Source organism: Mesoplodon densirostris, chromosome 11 (assembly GCF_025265405.1).
Source record: "Mesoplodon densirostris isolate mMesDen1 chromosome 11, mMesDen1 primary haplotype, whole genome shotgun sequence".
NCBI lineage: Eukaryota > Metazoa > Chordata > Mammalia > Artiodactyla > Ziphiidae > Mesoplodon > Mesoplodon densirostris.
The window spans coordinates 50,405,861-50,429,738 of NC_082671.1; the positions used below are offsets into that span (position 1 = coordinate 50,405,861).

General features: G+C 56.4%; 1 protein-coding gene across 7 annotated transcripts in view; it reads left to right on the forward strand.

Annotated features, from left to right (window-relative positions):
• Nucleotides 1-3,472: 3,472 nt before the first annotated feature.
• KMT2D (lysine methyltransferase 2D) overlaps nucleotides 3,473-23,878 on the forward strand; it is a 37,522-nt gene continuing 17,116 nt past the window's right edge. For 2 of the 7 annotated variants that reach the window (XM_060114076.1, XM_060114079.1), the window contains exons 1-34: nucleotides 3,479-4,234; nucleotides 8,474-8,559; nucleotides 8,820-8,946; nucleotides 9,127-9,350; nucleotides 9,465-9,574; nucleotides 9,750-9,912; nucleotides 10,252-10,417; nucleotides 10,517-10,631; nucleotides 10,778-10,935; nucleotides 11,143-11,288; nucleotides 11,427-12,857; nucleotides 12,952-14,060; nucleotides 14,532-14,645; nucleotides 14,996-15,106; nucleotides 15,642-15,746; nucleotides 16,493-16,674; nucleotides 16,824-16,988; nucleotides 17,084-17,193; nucleotides 17,291-17,338; nucleotides 18,004-18,225; nucleotides 18,455-18,574; nucleotides 18,664-18,777; nucleotides 18,995-19,125; nucleotides 19,210-19,357; nucleotides 19,557-19,622; nucleotides 19,801-19,911; nucleotides 20,113-20,250; nucleotides 20,355-20,439; nucleotides 20,670-20,911; nucleotides 21,010-21,083; nucleotides 21,293-21,343; nucleotides 21,470-23,281; nucleotides 23,391-23,570; nucleotides 23,648-23,784. In XM_060114076.1, the coding sequence (XP_059970059.1) occupies nucleotides 8,511-8,559; nucleotides 8,820-8,946; nucleotides 9,127-9,350; nucleotides 9,465-9,574; nucleotides 9,750-9,912; nucleotides 10,252-10,417; nucleotides 10,517-10,631; nucleotides 10,778-10,935; nucleotides 11,143-11,288; nucleotides 11,427-12,857; nucleotides 12,952-14,060; nucleotides 14,532-14,645; nucleotides 14,996-15,106; nucleotides 15,642-15,746; nucleotides 16,493-16,674; nucleotides 16,824-16,988; nucleotides 17,084-17,193; nucleotides 17,291-17,338; nucleotides 18,004-18,225; nucleotides 18,455-18,574; nucleotides 18,664-18,777; nucleotides 18,995-19,125; nucleotides 19,210-19,357; nucleotides 19,557-19,622; nucleotides 19,801-19,911; nucleotides 20,113-20,250; nucleotides 20,355-20,439; nucleotides 20,670-20,911; nucleotides 21,010-21,083; nucleotides 21,293-21,343; nucleotides 21,470-23,281; nucleotides 23,391-23,570; nucleotides 23,648-23,784 (8,264 nt within the window). In that variant the 5' untranslated portion in view covers nucleotides 3,479-4,234; nucleotides 8,474-8,510. Of the gene's footprint in view, nucleotides 4,235-8,473; nucleotides 8,560-8,819; nucleotides 8,947-9,126; nucleotides 9,351-9,464; nucleotides 9,575-9,749; nucleotides 9,913-10,251; nucleotides 10,418-10,516; nucleotides 10,632-10,777; nucleotides 10,936-11,142; nucleotides 11,289-11,426; nucleotides 12,858-12,951; nucleotides 14,061-14,531; nucleotides 14,646-14,995; nucleotides 15,107-15,641; nucleotides 15,747-16,492; nucleotides 16,675-16,823; nucleotides 16,989-17,083; nucleotides 17,194-17,290; nucleotides 17,339-18,003; nucleotides 18,226-18,454; nucleotides 18,575-18,663; nucleotides 18,778-18,994; nucleotides 19,126-19,209; nucleotides 19,358-19,556; nucleotides 19,623-19,800; nucleotides 19,912-20,112; nucleotides 20,251-20,354; nucleotides 20,440-20,669; nucleotides 20,912-21,009; nucleotides 21,084-21,292; nucleotides 21,344-21,469; nucleotides 23,282-23,390; nucleotides 23,571-23,647; nucleotides 23,785-23,878 lie in introns of all 7 variants that reach the window. The other 5 variants (XM_060114078.1, XM_060114080.1, XR_009533847.1 and 2 more) reach the window with 4 other exon arrangements.

The following is a 23,878-nucleotide window of genomic DNA, read 5'->3' on the forward strand; positions in this document are numbered from 1 at the left end:
ATATGCAAATAAACTGATTAATCTTTTTGTAGTTGACTTCTCTGTATCTGGGGAGGGCTCAGGGCCAATATCTCCTTTTCTAAGGAGTGATGACTATGGCCTTTGGTAGAGAATCAGGGTTAACTCTTTCCTCCTACCTTGTTCCTATTCCTTACCCCTCACTCATTCAGGACCATTACCCTAAGACTTACTACTTATCTTTCCCACCTTTCTTTTCGACTCTTCTCCTATACAGGTAACCTGTTGACTGCCACTCCCATCCAAATTTGTAGGCTCTCACAATCCCCTTAATTACAGAAACACCACCCTCTAGTGGCCGGCTGCCACATGCTGACATAGCTTCCCTTGCGGGGCCTTGGCATTTGCTGGAACTCAGAGAGGACAGGGTTTGGGTGGAGGAAGAAAGACCCTTGTTCCTAATGATGAAAGAATTGTGAAGTAGTGTGAAGGTAGGGACTAAAGTGTTATGATGATTTCAGCTTTTTAAGAGTTGAATAAAGTAAGAAATAATGCCCTTGCTCAATCCCCACTCCCCGCTCTCCATCTCCCCAGGTGCCTTTCATTAAAATGGATGTTCTTTGCTCCTTTCATACCTTTCACACCTTTGGAGTTGTGCTACCTTTTTTGGTGTCAAAGGCTATTGCTTCTGCTCTTTCTTATTGACCCGCCAGCTCGGTAGGAGGATGGGTTTGGCTAGGAAAATTTGGTCCTACCTGCCTCTACCCCCTACCCCTCCCCAGCAGCCCTAGGGCCTAACTGGCCTAATACCTCCTCCAAGGACTTATAAGGGTTACCTGAATGGCATCCTTCACAGGAAGGGCATAGAGTTCTCCTGCCAGCTGGGGATGCACTCCTGCCAACTCTGTCAATGCACTTAGTTGGGGAAAATGGACAAAATTTAGGTGTGATTTTTAGCTGTGACCTTGTTATTGCCTGGCTCCAGGCTAGTTGGGCTTACAGTTGGGGATGACGGTTTGTCATGCTGGTTTTCAAAAGTCCTGCCAGCTGCTTTTGCATCTCTGATCTAGAATCTAAAAAGAATTAAGGGCTGCAGGAAGGACCATATTCCAAAGAGCAATCTCTTGGGGGCTTAGGAGTCTCTTTAGGGTTGTAAACACCCTCTCTCCCTACACTAAAATTAGGTCCTTTTGTACATCTGACTTGGAATTCTCATTAAGGGTACCTACACTCCTGCTGTTATTTCCATGAGGTCTGAGATAGAATAACAAATGTCTGAGGTTTTCTAGAAGTGTATCAAATAATCTCAAGGCCTGATAGTAGTAAAGAATAGTGGTTAATGGCTGGGTTAAAAGAGTTACTCTTCCACTTAGCTGTGTGACCTTGGGCAGACACTTAACCTCTCTGAGCCTCTGAACCTCTCTGTTTCTCATTTATGAAGTGTAGTTAAACCTTCCTCATAGGACTGATGTGAGAATTAAACTGAAGTGATTTATGAAATACTTAGCATAGGTCCTCATACATAATAAACCCTTAAGAGATAGTGGCTATTGTGTTATTTGAGGTCTTTCTGGTGAGGGTCTGCCTTTCTGCCTCTGGGTGCAGAGTAGCGAGAGCCCTTCCATTTTCCAACTTCTGACTCTTGGTGAACTTATTCCACTATAGGTGGGACAGGTGTGGGGTCACTGCTGGACTTTTTTGCTGAAATAGACCTGGTCAGTGAAGAGCATATGTCAGCGTGTGGCTAGCGCAGGACATATCTGATCCCTCCTGTGACTCTGGCCAGTAGGGATTTAGGTCTCCTGCACTGTCCAATATGAAAGCCGCAAGTCACATATTACTATTTAATTTAGTTTTAAAATTAACTAAAATTAAAAGTTCCTCAGTTGCACCACCTACATTTCAAAGTGCTCAATAGCTACATGTGACTAAACTATATTAGATAGTGTATAGTGCATTTGTCATTGCAGAGAGTTCTATTGGACAGCACTGTAAACCCCTTCCCACAAAACTAGCCCTGCACCTGACTTGCCTGCCTGTTTCTCCACATCTTAAAAAAATAATAATAATAAAATAAATACATATATATGAATACACACACATATCTCAGAAAAATCATGGCCATTGTTTTGCATCATGCATGGCTCTACTTCTCACTTCATGTGGTTTGTTGAGCAATTTTACCTATTTCAGTCTCAATCTCTTCATCTGTAACATGGACATAATTACATGTAATTCATAACGAGGGTGAGGAATAACTAAGAATATATAAAGTATCTAGCACATTTGCTAATTTGTCTCCTCCTGTCCATCCCGTGGATAGAGTTAATGCAGAGAAGTCATTTCCAATCCCTTCTCATTCAGACTAATGGGGGGGGGTGCCTGTATGCTGGGATCTTGTCCAGAATAACAGTACTCCGGCCAGGTAGCAGCAAGGCTACAAGTTACATGCTCTCTAAAAAGGGGTTACATGTTTACTAAGAAGGGGGACACAGGCCCTGAAGATTAGGAAAGAAGGACTGGGGCTGGGGGTGGGAGCACCGGCAAAGGAGGGGAAACTCTACATTTATGTTTTGATGGGGAAGGTGATTGTGGGGGCACTAACAGTCCTCTTTCCTCTCGAGGGGATTTGAGAGTCAGAAGGAACGACTAGGGACTCGTTCCGTTTTTCTTCAGGCCCCCGAACGTGGCAGGAACCCACCCTTTGCAGCTCCAGGCGCCGTGCCTCACTTTCTCCATTTGCGGACTCCAGTTCCCAGGATGCAGAGCAGCGGCCAACCTCCTGGCTCTTCTTCCATCCCCCTCCCGGGAAAGATTGCTCCTGGTCAAGGCAAGGGGCAGCTGGAGTTTCAGGGGCCGATAACTCCAGGGAAACGGAATTAGAAAGTGCCCGGAGTCCTAGTTTTACTAGCCGGGCGGTAAAGGAGGCAGTTCTAGGGCCGGAGCGAAGAGGAGGGGGGCTTCTTTCCCACGTGTCTGCACAGCGGCTGGCCCGGCGCAGTCGGGGTTAACCCGTGGCGGAGGGATCCCTTAGCGTGTGCGTAGAACTGCAGAGTCACAGCCTTTCCTCCGAGAGGGCTGGATCCCTCCGCCGCTCCGCTCCAACACAAAATAGGGCCGCGTCTTCTCCTTTCTCCCCCTTCTGGAGTGGGGTTCACCAGGCAAAAGGGCCACCCGGATCTCGCGCCGGAGGCTTCCTGAATCTCCACGACCACTGCCGAGATCTCGGGCCAGGAAATAGCCCCTTCGCAGGAACCACCCTACCGGCCGAACAGGAGGCGGAGGGGGGGGAGGCGGAGCGGCGCCGCGCTGCACTACTTTCCTCTCCGGTTGCAAATGGCTGCCTCGTTCCCCACTTTCCGCTCAGTTTCCTGACCCCCCGGCGCCGGGAGCCGGGGTTGGGCCATGCACCTCTAGGCCCCCCGCGATCGCAGCCAGCCGGGGGTCGAGGGGGTGCCGCCGATCAGAGCCGGCCAGGCCGGGGGCGGGGCAGCTCCCAAGGCCAGAGGGGAAGGGAGGCGAGCGCAGGGCCTGGAGCGGCCGGAGGGGAGCGGGCAGAGGGCTCGCACCGCCCGCCCCTTCCTCTTCCTCGCCCACCTACCCTCCTCCCTTCCCCGGGGGGAGCAGAAGGTGGGGGGCTCGAAGCCGCTGAGGGCGAGCGCTCGGGGTCGAGGAGCCCGGCGCTGGGGTGTGTGTCAGGTTCAGCTCCGCGGCTCCGCCGGCTCCGTGTCGCCGTAGCTCGCGCGGCCCCGGGGCGCCGGCCCGAGCGGGGAGAGGGACTCGGCGCTCCTGCGAGGGTCTCACGTTCCATCCGGGCCCGGCGCGGGGCGGCGCGGCATTCCTTCCGGGCTGCTGGGGAGGCGCCTCGACGTTCCATCTGGAGAGCTTCGACGTTCCGCCCGAGCCCGGTACGGGCGGCCGGGGCGCTGGCCCAGCCCTAGGACTGAGAGGCCGCCCGGCGACGCGGATGCGGATCCTGCTCGCCCAAGATCAAAGCCACCGGTGCTCTCTTTGTGTCCGCTCGGGATTCGCCGCCCAGGGGCTGTCCATGGAAACCTAAACTGCTGGAACCCGAGGCAGAGAACCCTTCTTTGGCTTCTTGCTTTTTTTTGGGCGGGGGAGGGTGGCCACTCCGACCTGGATTTACCGTTCTTGGCCCCCCTAAGCCCCCCCGTGCGGGGGGCGGCTGTGATCGTTCTGGCGGTTGGAGGTCGGGGAGCGGCCCGGGCTCTGGCCATGTTCTCGAATGAGGATTTCTGGATCGCCCTGTGAAGAGGTGAGTGAAGTCCGCCCGGCCAGGGCCCAGAAAGGGTTGGACTGGGGGCATAGCCAGATGGACTGTCTTGGCCGGAGCTGGCCTGTAGGTTGGAGAAAGGGGTGCCAGAGCTGAAGAGGGTTCCTTTGGCAGGGTCTGTCAAGGGAACCCGAGCCAGTCGCCAGAGCACAACCGAGGCCTGGTGTCCTGGGGTGTGCCTCTTTAAAGACTGGGGGGTTCAGGGAACCACGGGAGTTTGGGAACCTGGCCAGAAAGCCTCTCTGCCTGTTTATTTTTGTGTTGGGGGGAGCTCTACCAAACTAGGACCCAAGCCCTGATGCCAGCACCAATCCCAGTCAGCTGCTTCTCCTTCAGGGTTCCTTGTGGGCCTTGGGAATAGAACAACTTGGGAGCGGGGATAGGGTGGCACTGCCAGGTCCGATTTACTGCCAGGTTGGACTTTAAGGTTGCTCTTGCCCATCCGGGCACCCAGAGCAGTCTTTGGGAGACTCAGGGAACCCTGGGTCCTTCACTAGGCCTTATTTCACTGTGCAAAGGGGAGAGTGTGTGGAAACTCACCATTGTGATGAAGGGGTGGCCGGGGCAAGAAGGAGGCGGGGCTGGGGGCAGCTGTGGCCTTGCTGTTCAACTTTCAACTACCCCTGCCTGGCAGAGTGACCCTAGCGAGGCCTAGTGCTGTCTTAGCCTGCTTTGCCTCCCCTCCTCTCCGGATGGACATAATCTCTAGGGGATTATAGAGGAGGCCGTTGAGATTTGCTCCCTGCGAATGTGGGCTGCAAAAAAATGGCTTTTGTCTCCCGCTTTCTCTGGGCCTGGTGTGGAGAGCTGGTTGCCCATAAGTCCCTGGCCAATCTTGCAGGCCCCTCCCAGACCTCTCCAACCTTTTTCAATCAGGGAATGTTAACTGGTCCTGTGATCCTGTCCCAACTCTGCAGAATAGGGGGGCCTATATCTCTTTGGAGGAGAAGTGACCTGATCAGAGCTGTGTCTGCTGAAGCCAGTGTTTTCAGCCCTGGCAGGAGGTGTTGGGGAGAAGTGGTGTGTATGTGACTGCACGAAGGGTGCAGCATGAGCCTCATGCCTCTGACCCTGGGCTGGGACAGCCCCTCTCACAGCTGTCATGCTGCCCAGCAGGGATTTGGCTGGTGTATTTTGCTCCTTCACTCTCCTCCCTCCACCATACATAGGCTAGACCTCTTTGAGCCTGGTCTTGGAAAGGAGAAAATAGGGATTTGCCCTTGAAAGATTTCTGGGTGGTAATCCTGAGGTGAGAGGTGGCACAGGGGTGCCAGGATGAGGCTAGCTGTTGCCCATGCTGTCTGTACTTGCCTCCTGTGGAGGGCCTCTCCTGTTCTCTGTCCCTGAAGAACTTCCTTGGGAGATACCTCTCCTTGTTCGCTGTGGCTGACCCTAGGGTGACCCAGGGGGTAGTCCGGAGGGTCTGCAGGGCCACTGTTGCCATTTGGATTCTTCCCTGGAGGGCCAACCCAAAATGGGGGTGGGGAGAGGTGTGGTTTGAGTCTCAGGCTGGGAACCAGGAAGTCCTGAGTCCTACAGAAGAGCTGTTCACTCAAGGGCCTGCTTCAGCCTTTCACCTCTCCCAAGTCTCCATTTCCCCTTTGGCTGGGAAAATGGAGTTAAAGGTTTTGGTCTGGGATGGAGGCAGGGAGGAAAGTGGGTTGAGATGAATCCCTGCTTTTTTTCCTTGCTGTTCTGGGCCTCTTCGGCCTAGGGTTAAGGGGACCCACCACGGTTTTACTCCCTCGATCTGTATTTCTCTGGGATCCCTAGTTCCCCTGAGGAAGCCTGGCCAGACATTACCCCAGTTTAGATCCAGGGAAGAAACCCTTGGTGTGTATGTGTGGTTTCTGGCTGTGAATGATGGGACAGGGGAACCTATGGTCTTTATTTGTTTAGATCTGTTTAAGGAGGGGCCTGACACCTGGCACTCAGCATTGGGGTGCAGGCGCTAGACTGCAGGGTAGTGAAATGGGGCTTCTTGGAAGTGCCTCTAGATTCTTTTTCCTCAGCTTGGAGGACACTCAACCCTTTGCTTATCTCTCATCTTCCATGGTGCCATGAATGAGGCTGCAGCTTTGGAGGACGTTGCGACTGTTGCCCAAGGCTAGACGAAGGTGGTTTCTGTAGCTCCCCAAGCAGTGCCAGCATTACCAGCTTGAGAGGGCTGCGCTTGGGGGAGGGCGGAGGAATTTGTCCCTCTGGCCTTGTGTGAGGCAGTCCTCCTCCCACCCACTGTACTATCACTGTTGCTTTTCATTTCTTGATGTTTGTGACTCCTTTAGCCTTAACTTTGAGAGCACAACAGTTGGAAGATCTTGGCAGCATTTAGTGGTAAGGTACAGCAAAAGTTGCACACATTTAGGAAACTTTGAAGCCTTCCGGGTGTGGTCAGGCCTTGAATGACTGAATAGGAAGAGGAGCCTGGCTGGTGCCCTGACCTCCAACCCCTAATTCACATAGGAGGCTTCTCGGCGGCCCCTTGAAGTTCCAGAGCAGCTTTTCTGTGGGCTGCCTAGATGACCACCCAGCTTTCCTTTCAGGTGTGATTGTGTGGGTGGCAGGTTTGGTAAAGAGGTGATCTGGGAATAGAGGTAACGGGTATCGGGTGATATTTCACTTTCCCAATCTAGTAGAATCTAATAGTGTGAGGGGAAAAAAGTAAAGTAAAATTTCCCTTCCTGTGACATGTTACATGAGGCCCACTGCCAGTCTCTGGAAATGGAGTGTTAGTTAGCTCAGGGAAAGAGGACTGGTAATGTGGTTCTTAGGTAATTGATTTATGGATCCTGGGCACCTTTGAGGGTTCCCCACTGTCTCATCTGCCCCAGTCCCTCAACCCCAAGTGGCTGACTCGGGTATTTGGTTTGGGAAGAGAGGCTTGTCCTTACTAAGGTTGGTGTGGTCCCTCTGGTTAAACAAGAGGAGTGGAGAAGGTGAGAGATACAGTTCTCAAACTTTTATTTAGAGTTTTGTTTTAGGGATTCCCCTCTACCTTCTGTAGGAAAACTATACTCTGTTTCTCTGCTTAAGCCCCTACCCTTCCCACTAAGAGCTGTTTATACCTGTCCTTTTCTCCCTTCTTCTATGGGACCTCTTTCCTCTTCCTCAACTCTGTAATTCTTATTCTTTACTTCTCTCTTTTTTGTACTGTGTTTAGTTTTATCTGAGGTTTAGGAGAATATACCCAAAGGTGTGGGTCTTGACCTTCTTAGGTATAACTTTAATGTGTTTCATTTGGCTCTGGGATAGGCAGGCATATCTTAGAAGAGGGGACCGTTACCCGCCACCCCCATAGTGTGTGTTGAAACCCCGCTTGACGGAAGAGGAAGGAAGCTACTTTGCTCTGTCCTGCCCCGCTTAGAACAGCTCCAAGTGGTGGTGTGCTTCCTGAGACTACAACTCCCAGCATGCCTAGCCTCAGGCCTGGCTACACATGCTCAGTAACTCTTAAGGCCCACTTCTGTTAACTACTGGGGACATCTGAGGAGGAAGGGCTGTTGGTGTTGCTAAGGGCAACGACCTGAGGCCTTCAGGCTGGATGAGATCCTGAGCTCAGTCATGGCAAGGGTCGGGGGTGGGCCTGAGTTGGATTTAGATGGGCAGTGGGTGGAAATTGGGGAGTTTCTTCTGTTGTGATTGGGATGTTCTGGTTGAAACCAGTGGAGATGGGGGAGATCCATTCAGAGATGGGCTTTAGCTCCAGTATTGTGTTCTATGTCCTGCAAGACCCCAGGGAGAGGGATTTCAGCTGGACTCAGACTTCTTGTTATGACTGCCCCTAGAGGCACTGAAAGGCCTCTAGGATGGTAGCTGACTTAAGACCTGAGGAAAAAGTCCAAGGGATAGGGCCCACCAGAAGCCAAGAACTCAGTCATGAGGCAAAGAGTGATACTAGATGTGGATTGTATGTGCTTCTAGTTGGATGCTATTGTCCTGGGAACTCTTAGACAGGAGGTGGGAAGTGGGAAAGGGGACTGGATCCTCTCAGAATTCAGAGTAGGAGAAGATGGTATGTGTTTATCTGGGGAGGAAGCAGGCAGTGGGACAACAGTTGGGGAGAGGGACTTGCCTTGTCATGAGTGCAGGAATTTGTGGGTATGGCTTTGCTCTGATTTCTGTAGGGTCTAGATAACATTAGATGCCTTCTTCCTAGGATTTGGGGGAAAGTGTTTAGTGGGAAGACTTACTAGACAAATAGATATCTCTTGGGTCTGACAGGTCTCCCCGAGAGGGCCCTGCCCAGTCGGAGAGAGGGATGGACAGCCCGAAGCCGCCTGGTGAGGATAAAGATTCAGAACCAGCAGGTGAGTAGGGCACATTCTGGGTTTGCTTGGCAGCCTTCTGTTCTACCCAGACAATCTTAGATTTCTGGTCCTAGCACAAGGACAGGAGCTAAGTGTGTCTCATAGACAGGTAATTGAAGGACTTTGTTCTTTGGGACAAAAGTTGAAATGCCATCACTGTTCTCCACCGAGGGTTTTGGATAATCTCACGGGTCTGATGAGTGGACTCGTATTAAGTGGAGGATAATGGCTGATGCGCACTTCTCTGTCTGTTCATTCAGCTGATGGACCTGCAGCCTCCGAGGAGCCAGGTGCCACTGAGCCAGACCTTCCCAAACCGCATGTGGGGGAGGGCTCTGTGCCCAGTTCTGGGGGCCCCAGGCTTCAGGAGCCTCCCCAGGACTGCAGGTAACTAGCTTGGGGAAATGAGGATGTAAGGACATACGAGGATTTGATTTGAGAGTCTGGGGCTTTCAAGGTGGAAAATTGAGGACAATGAGTGGGAAGCATAGGTGTGCAAGTCATGGGGTTGTTTAGGGGTACCTGTGGGCAGGGGCCAGCATGGTGCTGATGCTTGTGTGTTCACAGTGGGGGTCCAATGCGGCGTTGTGCTCTCTGTAACTGCGGGGAGCCCAGTCTACATGGGCAGCGGGAGCTACGGCGCTTTGAGTTGCCATTTGACTGGCCGCGGTGTTCCGTGGTGTCCCCTGGGGGGAACCCAGGGCCCAGTGAGGCAGTGCTGCCCAGTGAGGACCTATCACAGATTGGTTTCCCTGAGGGCCTGACACCTGCCCACCTAGGAGAACCTGGAGGTAAGTGAAGGGAAGTGGGGTAGCTGACTTGGGCAGGAAACAGGGAAGGGGCTGAGTGGTCCTGAAGCAGTGATGACGTTCTTGTTAACTCTTTCCCCCTTTCCCCCTATGAAGGGTCCTGCTGGGCTCACCATTGGTGTGCTGCGTGGTCGGCAGGCGTGTGGGGGCAGGAGGGCCCAGAACTATGTGGTGTGGACAAGGCCATCTTCTCAGGGATCTCACAGGTGGGGCCGGGCCAGGGGATTGAGTAGGCCCAGGGCAGGGTGGGCAGGGCTGGCGGGCTTCCGAGAGTCAGGGTGGAATGAGAAGGGCAGGGGGCATACTGGGACAGAGCCAGTGCCTGGCGTGTTGCTCTGGAGAGAGCTGGCTAGCACTGAGGCTTCGTCTCCACCCTGGCAGCGCTGTTCCCACTGCACCAGACTCGGTGCCTCCATCCCTTGCCGCTCGCCTGGATGTCCACGTCTTTACCACTTCCCCTGTGCAACTGCCAGCGGTTCCTTCTTATCCATGAAAACACTGCAGCTGCTATGCCCGGAGCACAGTGAGGGGGCCACACATCTGGGTGAGAAGTCCTGCCCTTTGGACGTAGGGCAAATGAGGGTCCAAGGGTGCTGGGGGTTTCGTACTCTGCAGCGCACTCAGAAGTCTACAGTGACATACTGTCAGTCTGCCCCACTAAAATGTGTGTGGACTCTGTGAGGGCAGGGGCTTTGCCTGTCTTGTTTAGCATGGTGTCTGCAGTGCCTAGAGCAGTGCCTGGCATATATTAGGCAGACGCTTAGTAACTATTTCTTATTCGTTCACCCTGTGTCTGTGGAGTGCCTGTCATGTAGACAGCACTGTGCCGAGTCCTGTAAGGAATCCACAGCTGACCTGTGTCCTCCATCCCTTCCCACTGCAGAGGAGGCTCGCTGTGCAGTATGTGAGGGGCCAGGGGAATTGTGTGACCTGTTCTTCTGTACCAGCTGTGGGCATCACTATCACGGGGCCTGCCTGGACACTGCTCTGACTGCCCGCAAGCGTGCTGGCTGGCAGTGCCCTGAATGCAAAGTGTGCCAAGCTTGCAGGTAAGAGTGGGAGGGCAGGAGAGAACCTTAGGTGAAGCACAGGTTGAGGTTGAAAATGAGGGCAAGGAGGACCCTGTTATGTGCCCTGTGCCCCTGTAGGAAACCTGGGAATGACTCTAAGATGTTGGTCTGTGAGACATGTGACAAAGGATACCATACCTTCTGCCTGAAACCACCTATGGAGGAACTGCCTGCTCACTCTTGGAAGTGCAAGGTGAGTGTCCCCTGATCCTCCTGCCTTACTTTCCCTAAGTCTGCCTCCTACAGCATCCTGAGTTTCTCTGTTGTGACGAGTCCCGTGTTCTCCTCCAGTCTCTGGCTGTCTGACAAGCGCCCGTTTTGCCCGTTCCCTTCCCCTAGGCATGCCGGGTATGCCGGGCCTGTGGGGCAGGCTCAGCAGAGCTGAACCCCACCTCTGAGTGGTTTGAGAACTACTCGCTCTGTCACCGCTGTCACAAAGCCCAGGGAGGACAGCCTGTCAGTTCTGTTGCTGAGCAGCACCCCCCGGTCTGTAGCAGGTAAGTGGTGTGGACTGGCAGAGATCATTCTGGGGGATCGGAAGTACTGAGATAGGCAGGGCTCGTGTTAAAGCAAGCTGACTTTGAGAGGAGGGCCCTCAGGTGGGCAGTACAATCCATAGCATTCGTGCCTCGCCCCAGTGTGCTCTCGTGAGGAGCTGATAGCTGATGAGAGCCATGGTGCCTGCTCCCCTGTACCCTCTGCAGATTCTCACCCCCAGAGCCTGGCGATCCCCCCACTGATGAGCCCGATGCTCTGTACGTTGCATGCCAAGGGCAGCCAAAGGGTGGGCACGTGACCTCTATGCAACCCAAGGAACCGGGGCCCCTGCAATGTGAAGCCAAACCACTAGGTGAGTAGGGTTTGAGGGTCCCTGAAAGTAATCCCCTTCTATCGTGTGGCAAGGGACAGTTTCTGCTTTGCCCCAGACCCTGTACTTTCTGTGGAGTGCCGCTGAACTAGGTAGGAACATAGTGTGTTATGTCTGCAGGTAGAGAAGGGGCCCAACTTGAGCCCCAGTTGGGGGCCTCCCTAAATGAGGAGATGCCGCTGCTGCCCCCACCTGAGGAGTCGCCCCTGTCCCCACCACCTGAGGAATCACCCACATCCCCGCCGCCTGAGGCATCGCGCCTGTCCCCACCGCCTGAGGACTCACCCCTCTCTCCACCGCCTGAGGAGTCTCCTCTGTCTCCCCCACCTGAGGCATCACCTTTTTCTCCACTGGAGGAGTCACCCTTCTCTCCCCCAGAGGAGTCCCCCCCATCTCCCCCGCTTGAGACACCCTTATCCCCACCGCCTGAAGCATCACCTCTGTCACCACCATTTGAGGAGTCTCCCCTGTCCCCCCCACCAGAGGAATTGCCTACCTCCCCACCACCCGAAGCGTCGCGCCTGTTCCCACCACCTGAGGAGTCACCCATGTCCCCTCCACCAGAAGAGTCACCCATGTCTCCACCACCTGAGGCATCTTGTCTGTTCCCACCATTTGAAGAATCGCCCCTGTCCCCTCCACCAGAGGAGTCTCCTCTCTCCCCACCACCTGAGGCATCACGCCTGTCCCCACCACCTGAGGACTCGCCCATGTCTCCGCCACCTGAAGACTCGCCTATGTCCCCCCCGCCTGAGGTATCACGCCTGTCCCCACCACCTGAGGAATCTCCCCTGTCCCCACCACCTGAGGAGTCTCCCACATCCCCCCCACCTGAGGCTTCACGCCTGTCCCCACCGCCTGAGGACTCACCCACGTCCCCGCCACCTGAAGACTCACCTGCTTCCCTGCCACCGGAGGACTTGCTTATGTCCCTACCCCTGGAGGAGTCACCCCTATCGCCACTGCCTGAGGAACTGCGACTCTGCCCCCGGCCCGGGGAGCCGCGCCCGTCCCCTGCGCACCAGGAGCCGCGTCTGTCCCCTGCGCCCCAGGAGCCGCGCCTGTCCCCTGCGCCCCAGGAGCCGCGTCTGTCCCCTGCGCCCCAGGAGCCGCGTCTGTCCCCTGCGCCCCAGGAGCCGCGACCGTCCCCTGCGCCCCAGGAGCCGCGCCCGTCCCCTGCGTCCGAGGAGCCGCGTCTGTCCCCTGCACCTGAGGAGCTGCATCTGTCCTCCCAGCCTGAGGAGCCGCGCCTGCCCCCTCGCCCTGAGGAGCTGTGCCTGTCCCCCACGCCCGAGGAGCCGCAGTTGTCCCCAGTGCCCAAGGAGCCGCGCCTATCCCCTCGACCTGAAGAGCCCTCTGAGGAGCCAGGCCTATGCCCTGCACCTGAGGAATTGCCGTCGTTCCTCCCACCTGGGGAGCCACCCTTATCCCCTTTGCTTGGAGAGCCGGCCCTGTCTGAGCCTGGGGAGCCACCTCTGTCCCCTCTGCCCGAGGAGCTGCCGTTGTCCCCATCTGGGGAGCCATCTTTGTCACCTCAGCTGATGCCACCAGGTACGGGGATGTTAGTACCCTCTTACTCTGGGACAGTCTTAACTCTTCATGGCGTATCTAATCTAAGAGCCTCTCTTTTTTTCTTTCTCTCCAGATCCTCTTCCTCCTCCGCTCTCACCCATTATCACAGCAGTGGCCCCGCCGGCCCTGTCTCCTTTGGGAGAGTTAGAGTACCCCTTTGGTGCCAAAGGGGACAGTGACCCTGAGTCGCCATTGGCTGCCCCCATCCTAGAGACACCTATCAGCCCTCCACCAGAAGCTAACTGCACTGACCCTGAGCCTGTACCCCCTATGATCCTTCCCCCATCTCCAGGCTCCCCGGTAGGACCGGCCTCTCCCATGCTGATGGAGCCCCTTCCCCCTCGTTGTTCCCCACTCCTCCAGCATTCCCTGCCTCCCCCAAACTCCCCTCCTTCCCAGTGCTCTCCCCCTGCTCTGCCACTGTCTATTCCTTCCCCACTGAGTCCCATGCAGAAGGCAGTGCAGGTCTCAGATGAGGCTGAGCCACATGAGATGGAGACTGAGAAAGCCCCAGAACCTGAGTGCCCAGCCTTGGAACCCAGCCCTACTAGTCCTCTCCCCTCTCCCATGGGGAACCTTTCCTGCCCTGCACCCAGCCCTGCCCCAGCCCTGGATGACTTCTCTGGCCTGGGGGAAGATACAGCCCCTCTGGATGGGACTGACACTCCTGGATCACATCCAGAGGCCGGACAGACCCCTGGCAGTTTGGCTAGTGAACTTAAGGGTTCCCCTGTGCTCCTGGACCCCGAGGAGCTGGCCCCTGTGACCCCTATGGAGGTCTATGGCCCAGAATGCAAGCAGGCAGGGCAGGGCTCACCCTGTGAAGAGCAAGAGGAGCCACGGGCACCAGAGGCCCCTACCCCACCTACTCTCATCAAATCTGACATCGTTAATGAGATCTCCAATCTGAGCCAGGGCGATGCCAGTGCCAGTTTTCCGGGCTCAGAGCCCCTGCTGGGCTCTCCCGACCCCGAGGGGGGTGGCTCCTTGTCCATGGAGCTGGGGGTATCTACAGACGTTAGTCCAGCCCGAGATGAGGGCTCCCTGCGACTTTGTACGGATTCACTGCCAGAGACTGATGACTCGCTGTTGTGTGATGCTGGGACAGCTATCGGAGGAGGCAAAGCGGAGGGGGACAAGGGGAGGCGGCGCAGCTCCCCGGCTCGTTCCCGCATCAAACAGGTAAGGGGCTATCCAGCCACTGGATGCGCTTGGTGTCATGCCACTGTCAGAGGTATAGTCCTGTGTCACTGATACCTTCCTGCCTGGCTTACTGAATCCTGGACTGTCAGAGATCCTTGAGTGCATCTTCTTCTTTTATCAAGGGGAATACTGATACATAGGGGGACGTGACTTGCCCAGGTTCATGGTAACTCAGCCATAGAATCGGGACTAGAAACTCAGGTCTCTCAAGCCAGTATTTTTTCTTGTTGTACCACGTTGACCACTCTTGGAAGATGTGGAGTGGTTTGGACCAGAGTTACCTACCTGTTGCTATCTGAGAGCTTGGCTTTTTCCCTGGCCCTGACTGGGACTTTTGGGCTTTGTTACCTGCCATACTCTGTCCCTTCGTCTCTTCTCTTCCCTCCAAGCCTGTGGATGCAGCATATTAGCCCTCGACTTTTCCTGTAATCGTCCCCTTTCATCACTCAGGGTCGCAGCAGTAGTTTCCCAGGGAGACGCCGGCCACGTGGAGGAGCACACGGAGGACGTGGGAGAGGACGGGCCCGGCTAAAATCAACTACTTCTTCCATTGAGACTCTGGTAGTAAGGAGAGGCCTCCCATCCCCCAAACATGCTTCAGCTGGCCCCTTCAAGATTAAACACCCTTTAAATTTTGCCAGTCCCCTGCACGCTCACCTGCCTGCCTGCTAGCCTAGGGCCTGTCCAGCTATGTCCGTGCTCCTTCTGTGCTCTTGGCCCCCAGGCTTCTCTGAGATCTGATGTTGGGCTGAGGCCCAGTTTGGGAGCTGGGGTGTTCTTCCGCTTCTTAGTCCTGGCTCCTGGCTTTCATCTTAGCCAGGGGTTTGTGCCGCCTTCCCCCAACACCAAAGAGGAAAGCAGCTTAGTTGGGGCAGATTTAGCTGCCTCACTTTCCACAACTCTCTGCCTATAAGGTTGCTGATATCGATAGCTCTCCCAGCAAGGAGGAAGAAGATGATGATGATGACACCATGCAAAATACTGTGGTTCTCTTCTCCAACACAGACAAGTTTGTCCTAATGCAGGTATCATACTTGACTTTTGTAGTCCCATCTTCAGCAGTGAGACCTGGCAGACTGAACAGTCGGATATGTGTGTTTCGGTGGGAGGGTAAATGGGGAGAACCAGGGACCTCCTTCTGGCATTCCAGAGAAGGAGCTTGACACTGAGCTAGCAGCTAGGGATGTAGCAGTGAAAAAGGCAGAAATGGTTTCTGCCCTGTCGAAGCTTAGCGTCTAGGGAACACGAGTAATCTCGAAGCTGTAGAATTTTGTCACATATATTACTGTCTCTTCCTGACCAGTCTTTACCCATCTTATCTTTTCACTTCTCATTAGCGTTACCCATGTCAGGCTGTATCATTTCAAATTACCTGATCAGATGAGCAAGGCATGCTAGGAAGGAATGGGGTCCCGTGATGGCTCACCGTGTCCTAATGCTGGGGATGGGCTTCTGCTTCTTTGACTCCCTCCTCTCAGATGAGTGGTGTGGTCAGTTACTGGGACTGAGTGGTATTGAGGATGTGAGGTTGGACATTTGGGTTTCTGTGTGTTTCCCCAGGACATGTGTGTGGTATGTGGCAGCTTTGGCCGGGGGGCAGAGGGCCACCTCCTTGCCTGTTCCCAGTGCTCTCAGTGCTATCACCCTTACTGTGTCAACAGCAAGGTGAGTTCAGGGCCCAAGAGGTCTGGCCTGGAGGGTGGGGTCATTAGTGCTTATCCTGGTTCCCCGTCCTGGCCACTCTACTTAAAGTGGCCATTTGTCATGGAAGTTGTTCATTAGTTTCCAGTGGTTGTCAAATTCATCTTGGGAAAAAATACTTTGGAAACCGTAGTGGTCTTTACGAGTTTCTTTGTGGTAGACCATGACTTGCTAGTATAATTCAGTCCATCATATAAACTGTGAGAACTTTACTTAGTAGAAAACATGTTATGGTCTGGATATAAAATGTAAAATCAGAATCAAACACATGTCCACAAAGAGAAAGCAGTGTTTTTGACTCAAGTATGATCAGTCATTTTGGGGTTTTCATTAATGTTAATTTAGAACTTGTCCACTGCTAACACTCACTAACTTGCAGCAGTAGCAGGTCCTACATGTTCAAGAAAAACGGGGGGAAATACAACCTAATTCTATCCACCGTCTTTTTGGGGACTTAGCTAGTGAAAGATCGTAATGAGGCAGTGGCCGGGTGAGGCTGTTCTCTGATCAGCAGAGATCTCTGGAAGCCCAAGTTTAAGATCCACTATTTTTGGGGTGAGGGTGCTCTGTGTAGCTTCCCTGTGCTCACGTGGAGGTCTGGCCTGGGTACTGGGGTCCTCCAGCCTCACCTGTGTAAGTCCCCCCCTCCCCTGAGATGTCTGCCCTGCCCTCCGCATCACCTCCTGAGGAATTGCCATCTTCTGCACCAGATCACCAAGGTGATGCTGCTGAAGGGCTGGCGTTGCGTGGAGTGCATCGTGTGTGAGGTATGCGGCCAGGCCTCAGACCCCTCCCGCCTGCTGCTCTGTGATGACTGTGACATTAGCTACCACACGTACTGCCTGGACCCCCCACTGCTCACCGTGCCCAAGGGTGGCTGGAAGTGCAAGTGGTAAGGAGACTGGGATCTTCAGAGGGGCCTGAAATGTTTGAGTGGGTGTGATGTTGAATACATGGCAGAGGCGGGGTTTAGAAGGCCGGGCGGCTTTGGGTGCTTTGGGTAGGTTAGGTGCTGAGGGTCTGTCTTTCTGCCCCCACCAGGTGTGTGTCCTGTATGCAGTGTGGGGCCGCCTCCCCTGGCTTCCACTGTGAATGGCAGAACAGTTACACGCACTGCGGGCCCTGCGCCAGCCTGGTGACCTGCCCGATCTGTCATGCCCCGTATGTGGAAGAGGACCTCCTGATCCAGTGCCGTCACTGTGAACGGTGAGGGTGCCCCTTTCCCCTCATATAAGCCCCCGCTTCGCTGTTCTCAGCCTTGCGTTGTCTCAGTTTATCCCCTCCTGTCTCCCTTCTCCCAGGTGGATGCATGCTGGTTGCGAGAGCCTCTTCACAGAGGATGACGTGGAGCAGGCGGCTGATGAGGGCTTTGACTGTGTCTCCTGCCAGCCTTACGTGGTAAAGCCTGCTGGTGAGTACCAGGAGCGGGGGAGAGGGGAGGAGGGGTCAGGCAGGGTGCCTTGCTTTGGGACAGGGCCTCTAGCTGCCTTGCTTTGTCCTCTCCACAGTGCCTGTTGCGCCTCCAGAGTTGGTGCCTATGAAGGTGAAAGAGCCGGGTGAGTCACAGAAATTCCGAATGCCAAAGCCAGCGGAGACCTTAGACACTTAGTCCGGCTCCAGCCCCCCAGCTTTATCTCGTCATTTTCAGAGAAGGAAACTAAGACCCAGGGGGGTTGAGTGGCCTGCCCAAGGTCACCCCATAGGTCAGTGGTGAAGTTATGATGAGAACCAAGGCATCCAGTTTCCCAGGCAGAGTTCCTTCCACCAGGCAACACGGCCTTTGTACGGCTAGAATCTCACCTCCAGAGAGCACAGAACACAGCTTTCTCCTTAATGAAGGAGCTGGGGCTCTCCCACCTCCATCATGATGTGGGCACTGCTCCTGGCATCTGGGGCACTGTGAGCTGGCATTCGGCAAGGAGGGGCCCTCCTGGCCCCAGACAGCTAGAGAATATATTTGGTGAACTGAGGGTTAATCATGAGCAAAGTCCGGCTTCGGCAGGAGCGGTCTCTCTGGTCCCCCTGGTTACCTGAGGGAGCGCTCGGGCCTTAGCTGGCGCCCACTGGTGGTCTCTCCTCTCCAGCCCTCAGACCCCAGTCTGGACGTCAGTCTGTCTCTCTCTCACTGCTGTTGTCCCAGCTAGGGACTTAGGCCGAAACTTGGAGTTCTGCGCTCCTTGGGGCCTCCGTCAGGGCTCACACGCTCTTCCCCCTTGTGCAGAGCCCCAGTACTTCCGCTTCGAGGGTGTGTGGCTGACAGAAACTGGCATGGCTGTGCTGCGTAACCTGACCATGTCACCCCTGCACAAGCGGCGCCAGCGGCGGGGACGGCTTGGCCTCCCAGGCGAGGCAGGGCTGGAGGGTTCTGAGCCTTCAGATGCCCTTGGCCCTGATGACAAGAAGGATGGAGACCTGGACACTGATGAGCTGCTCAAGGGTGAAGGTCAGGCTCAGGAATCTCAGGGAGTGCCAAAGTAATGGGAGCATGCCTGTGAGAGTTGAATGTTGGGTAGGAGCTGCATTATCACTCCCAGTCACCCTGAAGCCACTGTTGGTCTTGTCCAGATGGGTCTGTGGCAGGGCACTCAGCTCTGTTCTTAGGTGGCAGGATGACAGGGTTAAAAGGGTCCATGCCTCTGACCTGCTTCCATCTCGTCTGTCCCTGTACACAGGTGGTGTGGAGCACATGGAATGCGAAATTAAACTAGAGGGCCCCGTCAGCCCGGATGGAGAGCCTGGCAAAGAGGAGACCGAGGAAAGCAAAAAACGCAAACGCAAACCCTATCGGCCTGGTGAGGCCCTGGGGTGCAGAGTTGGGGTGGTGAGGGGCAGCTCCCCAGGTCCCCAGCGGCTTCTCAGCCTCAGCTCTGTCTCCTTATAGGCATTGGTGGTTTCATGGTGCGACAGCGGAAATCCCACACACGTGTGAAAAAGGGGCCTGCTGCACAGGCGGAGGTGTTGAGTGGGGATGGGCAGCCCGACGAGGGTGAGACGGGTGAGGGCTCCAGTGGGGCCTGGGAGAAGGTGGGGATCACAGGACCTGTGGGACGTTGCCAGGGAGGCCTGGGGAGGGGAGTTAACTCAGAGGGCCAAGAGAGTAGTGGGCCCAACTGGTGCTGGGGAGAGAGTAGGCAGAAAGCTTCCCCAGGCCAAGTTGGGAGCAGCATGCCCACTGTCCTCAGAGAGGCAGACACCTCCCATTCGGTCCCCAGTGTTGCCTGCCGACCTGCCTGCAGAGGGCTCTGTGGACCAGAGCTTGGCTGACGGGGATGAGAAGAAGAAGCAGCAGCGGCGAGGGCGCAAGAAGAGCAAACTAGAGGACATGTTCCCTGCTTATCTGCAGGTGGGTATTAGGCTCCGAGGGGCAAGGGCAGTGTCGGTCCTGCAGGGCATGAAGAAGCCTGTTTCTCCCTGACTCCTCCCACAGGAAGCCTTCTTTGGGAAGGAGCTGCTGGACCTGAGCCGGAAGGCCCTTTTTGCAGTTGGGGTGGGCCGGCCAAGCTTTGGACTAGGAATCCCAAAAGCCAAGGGGGATGGAGGCTCAGATAGGAAGGAGCTCCCAACCTCACAGAAAGGTCAGTCGTGTGGGGGTAAGGTGGTCTGAAGGGGTCCAATTTCACTCTGTGCTTAGAAGCTGGTAAGAGATTTTAGTGGGAAATGGGCTGGTCTCCAGGAGTTGAGGGTGGGCCAAGGGCCCTGGCCTTGGAGCTGGGGTCCTATTCGGGGCATCGCGTGTAGGGCATCTCTGATTGGAATGGTGACTGTTGCTCATAGGAGATGATGGTCCGGATGTTGCAGATGAAGAATCCCGTGGTCCTGAGGGCAAGGCTGATACATCAGGTGAGGGCTGCTGGGAGGACTGTGTGCCGTCTTGGTTTTGCTTCTGTCAACCTGTTCTGCCACTGAGCACTATCAGGGATGGAGGCTGGAAAGTGTTCCATGCCTTCTGTGGTTCAGGGTGGCCAGTGTGGTACCTCCATACTGGCCTTGGCTGATGGGTTTCTCCTGCCAATTGCAGGACCTGAGGATGGCGGCGTAAAGGCATCCCCAGTGCCTAGTGACCCTGAGAAGCCAGGCACCCCGGGTGAAGGGATGCTTAGCTCTGACTTAGACAGGATTCCCACAGAAGGTGAGGCTGTGACCCGCACTCCTTGCGTATAAGGGTCCTCTGTGGGAGAAGGAGAGCATCCTACATGTGAGACTCTCATCTCTACAGCTTCTCTAGTGGGGAGTCGTGGGCACCTTCCCTGGCCGTGACCATTTGTAGCCCTGTGGTGTCCCTTCAACTCCCCAGTCTTCCTCAGCAGCATCCTTCATCGATCCCTCACAGAACTGCCCAAGATGGAGTCCAAGGACCTGCAGCAGCTTTTCAAGGATGTTCTGGGTTCTGAACGAGAGCAGCATCTGGGTTGTGGAACCCCTGGCCTCGACGGCAGCCGTACACCGCTACAGAGGCCCTTTCTTCAAGGTGATCCGGATAGGAGTGGTTGGAAAACTGGGTGGGCAGGTATGGCCAAGCCTGCCCCCAGGATGGGCCACTTACTCCTTTCGCTGATCCTGTGCCTCTTGTAGGTGGACTCCCTTTGGGCAATCTCCCCTCCAGCAGCCCAATGGACTCCTACCCGGGCCTTTGCCAGTCCCCATTCCTGGATTCTAGGTTGGTATTTATGCTTAACCCCCGTGGGCAGTCTCTTCCCTCCAACTGGGGCCATGCCAAGGGAGGGAACCTTGGACTCTTGGGTGTTGCTGTAGCAACACCTCCCTTTGCTCCTTTGTTAGTGACTGTCCTCTGTTGGGGCAGGGCAGTGGCCTGGGGACTCTGGGCAGTTTGTCTGGGGTTGGGCTTGGCGTCCCTGCCCTCTGTGACTCTCTGCCCCTGCGCCCCAGGGAGCGCGGGGGCTTCTTTAGCCCGGAGCCTGGTGAGCCAGACAGCCCCTGGACAGGCTCGGGGGGCACCACGCCCTCCACCCCGACCACGCCCACCACAGAGGGTGAGGGCGACGGGCTCTCCTACAACCAGCGGAGTCTTCAGCGCTGGGAGAAGGACGAGGAGTTGGGCCAGCTTTCTACCATCTCACCTGTGCTCTATGCCAACATTAACTTCCCCAATCTCAAGCAAGATTACCCAGGTACCCGTGGGATGAGGGCAAGGGAGACAACCTGTAACATGGCACGTGCAGGGGTCACCTGCCAGGTCACCTCTAACACATTTCTCTCTGCCCTCCAGACTGGTCTAGCCGCTGCAAACAAATCATGAAGCTCTGGAGAAAAGTTCCAGCTGCTGATAAAGCCCCCTACCTGGTGAGACAGAGGGAGCCTGGGTCAGCGTGGGAGCTGAGGGTGCGGGGTGACTTTGGGAAGGTCGCCTCAGTTCTTTCCATTCCCCACTCCCAAAGCAGCTGGGCCAGTAGGGATCAGCTTCTGGGTAGGCAGTGTGAGTGACATTGCGAGGGCGGGGGGCTGAGCGTGAGGTTGCGTCCTAGCCTAAGGTTGTGTCCTCTATTCCTCAGCAAAAGGCCAAAGATAACCGGGCAGCTCACCGCATCAACAAGGTGCAAAAGGTGAGTGGGGTCCAGGCTGGGCCGTGCCATCCAAGGCCTGTAGTGGGGCGGCCTCTCTAAGGGTAGCGGGGACATAGGGGCTGCCCACAGCAGCCTGACTGCTCTGTGCCTGGTCTCCCCCTGTAGCAGGCTGAGAGCCAGATCAACAAGCAGACCAAGGTGGGCGACATGGCCCGTAAGACTGACCGACCGGCTCTACATCTCCGCATTCCCCCCCAGCCAGGGGCACTGGGCAGCCCGCCTCCTGCTGCTGCCCCCACCATTTTCATTGGCAGCCCCACTACCCCTGCCGGCTTGTCTACCTCTGCGGATGGGTTCCTGAAGCCGCCGGCGGGCACGGTGCCCGGCCCCGACTCGCCCGGTGAGCTCTTCCTCAAGCTCCCACCCCAGGTGCCCGCCCAAGTGCCTTCGCAGGACCCCTTTGGACTGGCCCCCGCCTACGCTCTGGAGCCCCGCTTCCCCACGGCACCACCCACCTATCCTCCCTATCCTAGTCCGACCGGGGCCCCCGTGCAGCCCGCGACGCTGGGCGCCTCATCTCGTCCTGGGACCGGCCAGCCAGGGGAGTTCCACACCACCCCACCTGGCACCCCCCGACACCAGCCCTCCACACCTGACCCCTTCCTCAAACCCCGCTGCCCCTCACTGGACAACCTGGCTGTGCCTGAGAGCCCAGGGGTAGGGGGAGGCAAGGCTTCTGAGCCTCTGCTGTCGCCCCTGCCTTTCGGGGAGTCTCGGAAGGCCCTAGAGGTGAAGAAGGAAGAGCTTGGGGCATCCTCTCCCAGCTATGGGCCCCCAAACCTGGGCTTTGTTGACTCACCCTCCTCAGGCCCCCATCTGGGTGGCCTGGAGTTAAAGGCACCCGATGTCTTCAAAGCCCCCCTGACCCCTCGGGCATCTCAGGTAGAGCCCCAGAGCCCAGGCTTGGGCCTAAGGCCCCAGGAGCCGCCCCCTGCCCAGGCTTTGGCCCCTTCTCCTCCCAGCCACTCGGACATCTTTCGCCCTGGCCCCTACCCTGACCCCTATGCCCAACCCCCATTGACCCCTCGGCCCCCACCCCCACCCCCTGAGAGCTGCTGTGCCCTGCCTCCTCGCTCACTGCCCTCTGACCCTTTCTCCCGAGTGCCCGCCAGTCCCCAGTCCCAGTCCAGCTCCCAGTCCCCGTTGACACCCCGTCCTCTGTCTGCTGAGGCTTTCTGCCCATCCCCTGTTACCCCTCGCTTCCAGTCCCCTGACCCTTATTCCCGCCCGCCCTCACGCCCTCAGTCCCGGGACCCGTTTGCCCCACTGCATAAACCACCCCGCCCCCAGCCCCCTGAAGTTGCCTTCAAGGCTGGGCCTCTAGCCCACACTCCGTTGGGGGCTGGGGGTTTCCCAGCAGCCCTGCCCTCAGGGCCAGCAGGTGAGCTCCATGCCAAGGTCCCAAGTGTGCAGCCGCCCAATTTTGCCCGGTCCCCTGGGACTGGTGCATTTGTAGGCACCCCTTCTCCCATGCGTTTCACTTTCCCTCAGGCAGTAGGGGAGCCTTCGCTAAAGCCCCCTGTCCCTCAGCCTGGTCTCCCTCCACCCCATGGGATCAACAGCCATTTTGGGCCCGGCCCTACCTTGGGCAAGCCTCAAAGCACAAACTACACAGTAGCCACAGGGAACTTCCACCCATCGGGCAGCCCTCTGGGACCCAGCAGTGGGTCCACAGGAGAGGGCTATGGGCTGTCCCCACTGCGCCCCCCATCAGTCCTTCCACCACCTGCACCCGATGGATCCCTCCCCTACCTGTCCCATGGAGCCTCCCAGCGGGCAGGCATCACCTCTCCAGTTGAGAAGCGAGAAGACCCAGGGGCTGGGATGGGCAGCTCTTTGGCGGCACCTGAACTTCCGGGTACCCAGGACGCAGGCATGTCCAGCCTCAGTCAGACAGAGCTGGAGAAGCAACGACAGGTGAGTCGACATCTTGGACCTGAGCCCCCGCCACGTCTCCTCTGTTTCTGTGCCAGCCCTTTGGTTTGAGTAGAATGGACTTAACCCCTCTTCTCTGTTCTCTGCGCAGCGCCAACGACTACGGGAGCTGCTGATTCGGCAGCAGATCCAGCGCAACACCCTTCGGCAGGAGAAGGAAACCGCGGCAGCTGCCGGAGCAGTGGGGCCCCCGGGCAGCTGGGGTGCCGAGCCTAGTAGCCCTGCCTTTGAGCAGCTGGGTCGAGGCCAGACCCCCTTTGCTGGCACCCAGGTAGGTAGAGTGGCAAGGGGTAGTGGATCCAAGATACTGAAGGTGGCCCCAACTTCATCTACCCTCATGTCTCCTAGGACAAGAGCAGCCTTGTGGGGCTGCCCCCAAGTAAGCTGGGTGGCCCCATCCTGGGGCCAGGGGCTTTCCCCAGTGATGACCGACTCTCCCGGCCACCTCCACCAGCCACCCCTTCCTCCATGGATGTGAACAGCCGGTGAGGCTCCAGGGGGTGCCCTGGGGGAAAATCAAGGGAACATGTTGTACCTCCATTGTGTGCTGCCTCTGATTTTCCTGTCTCTCTAATCCTT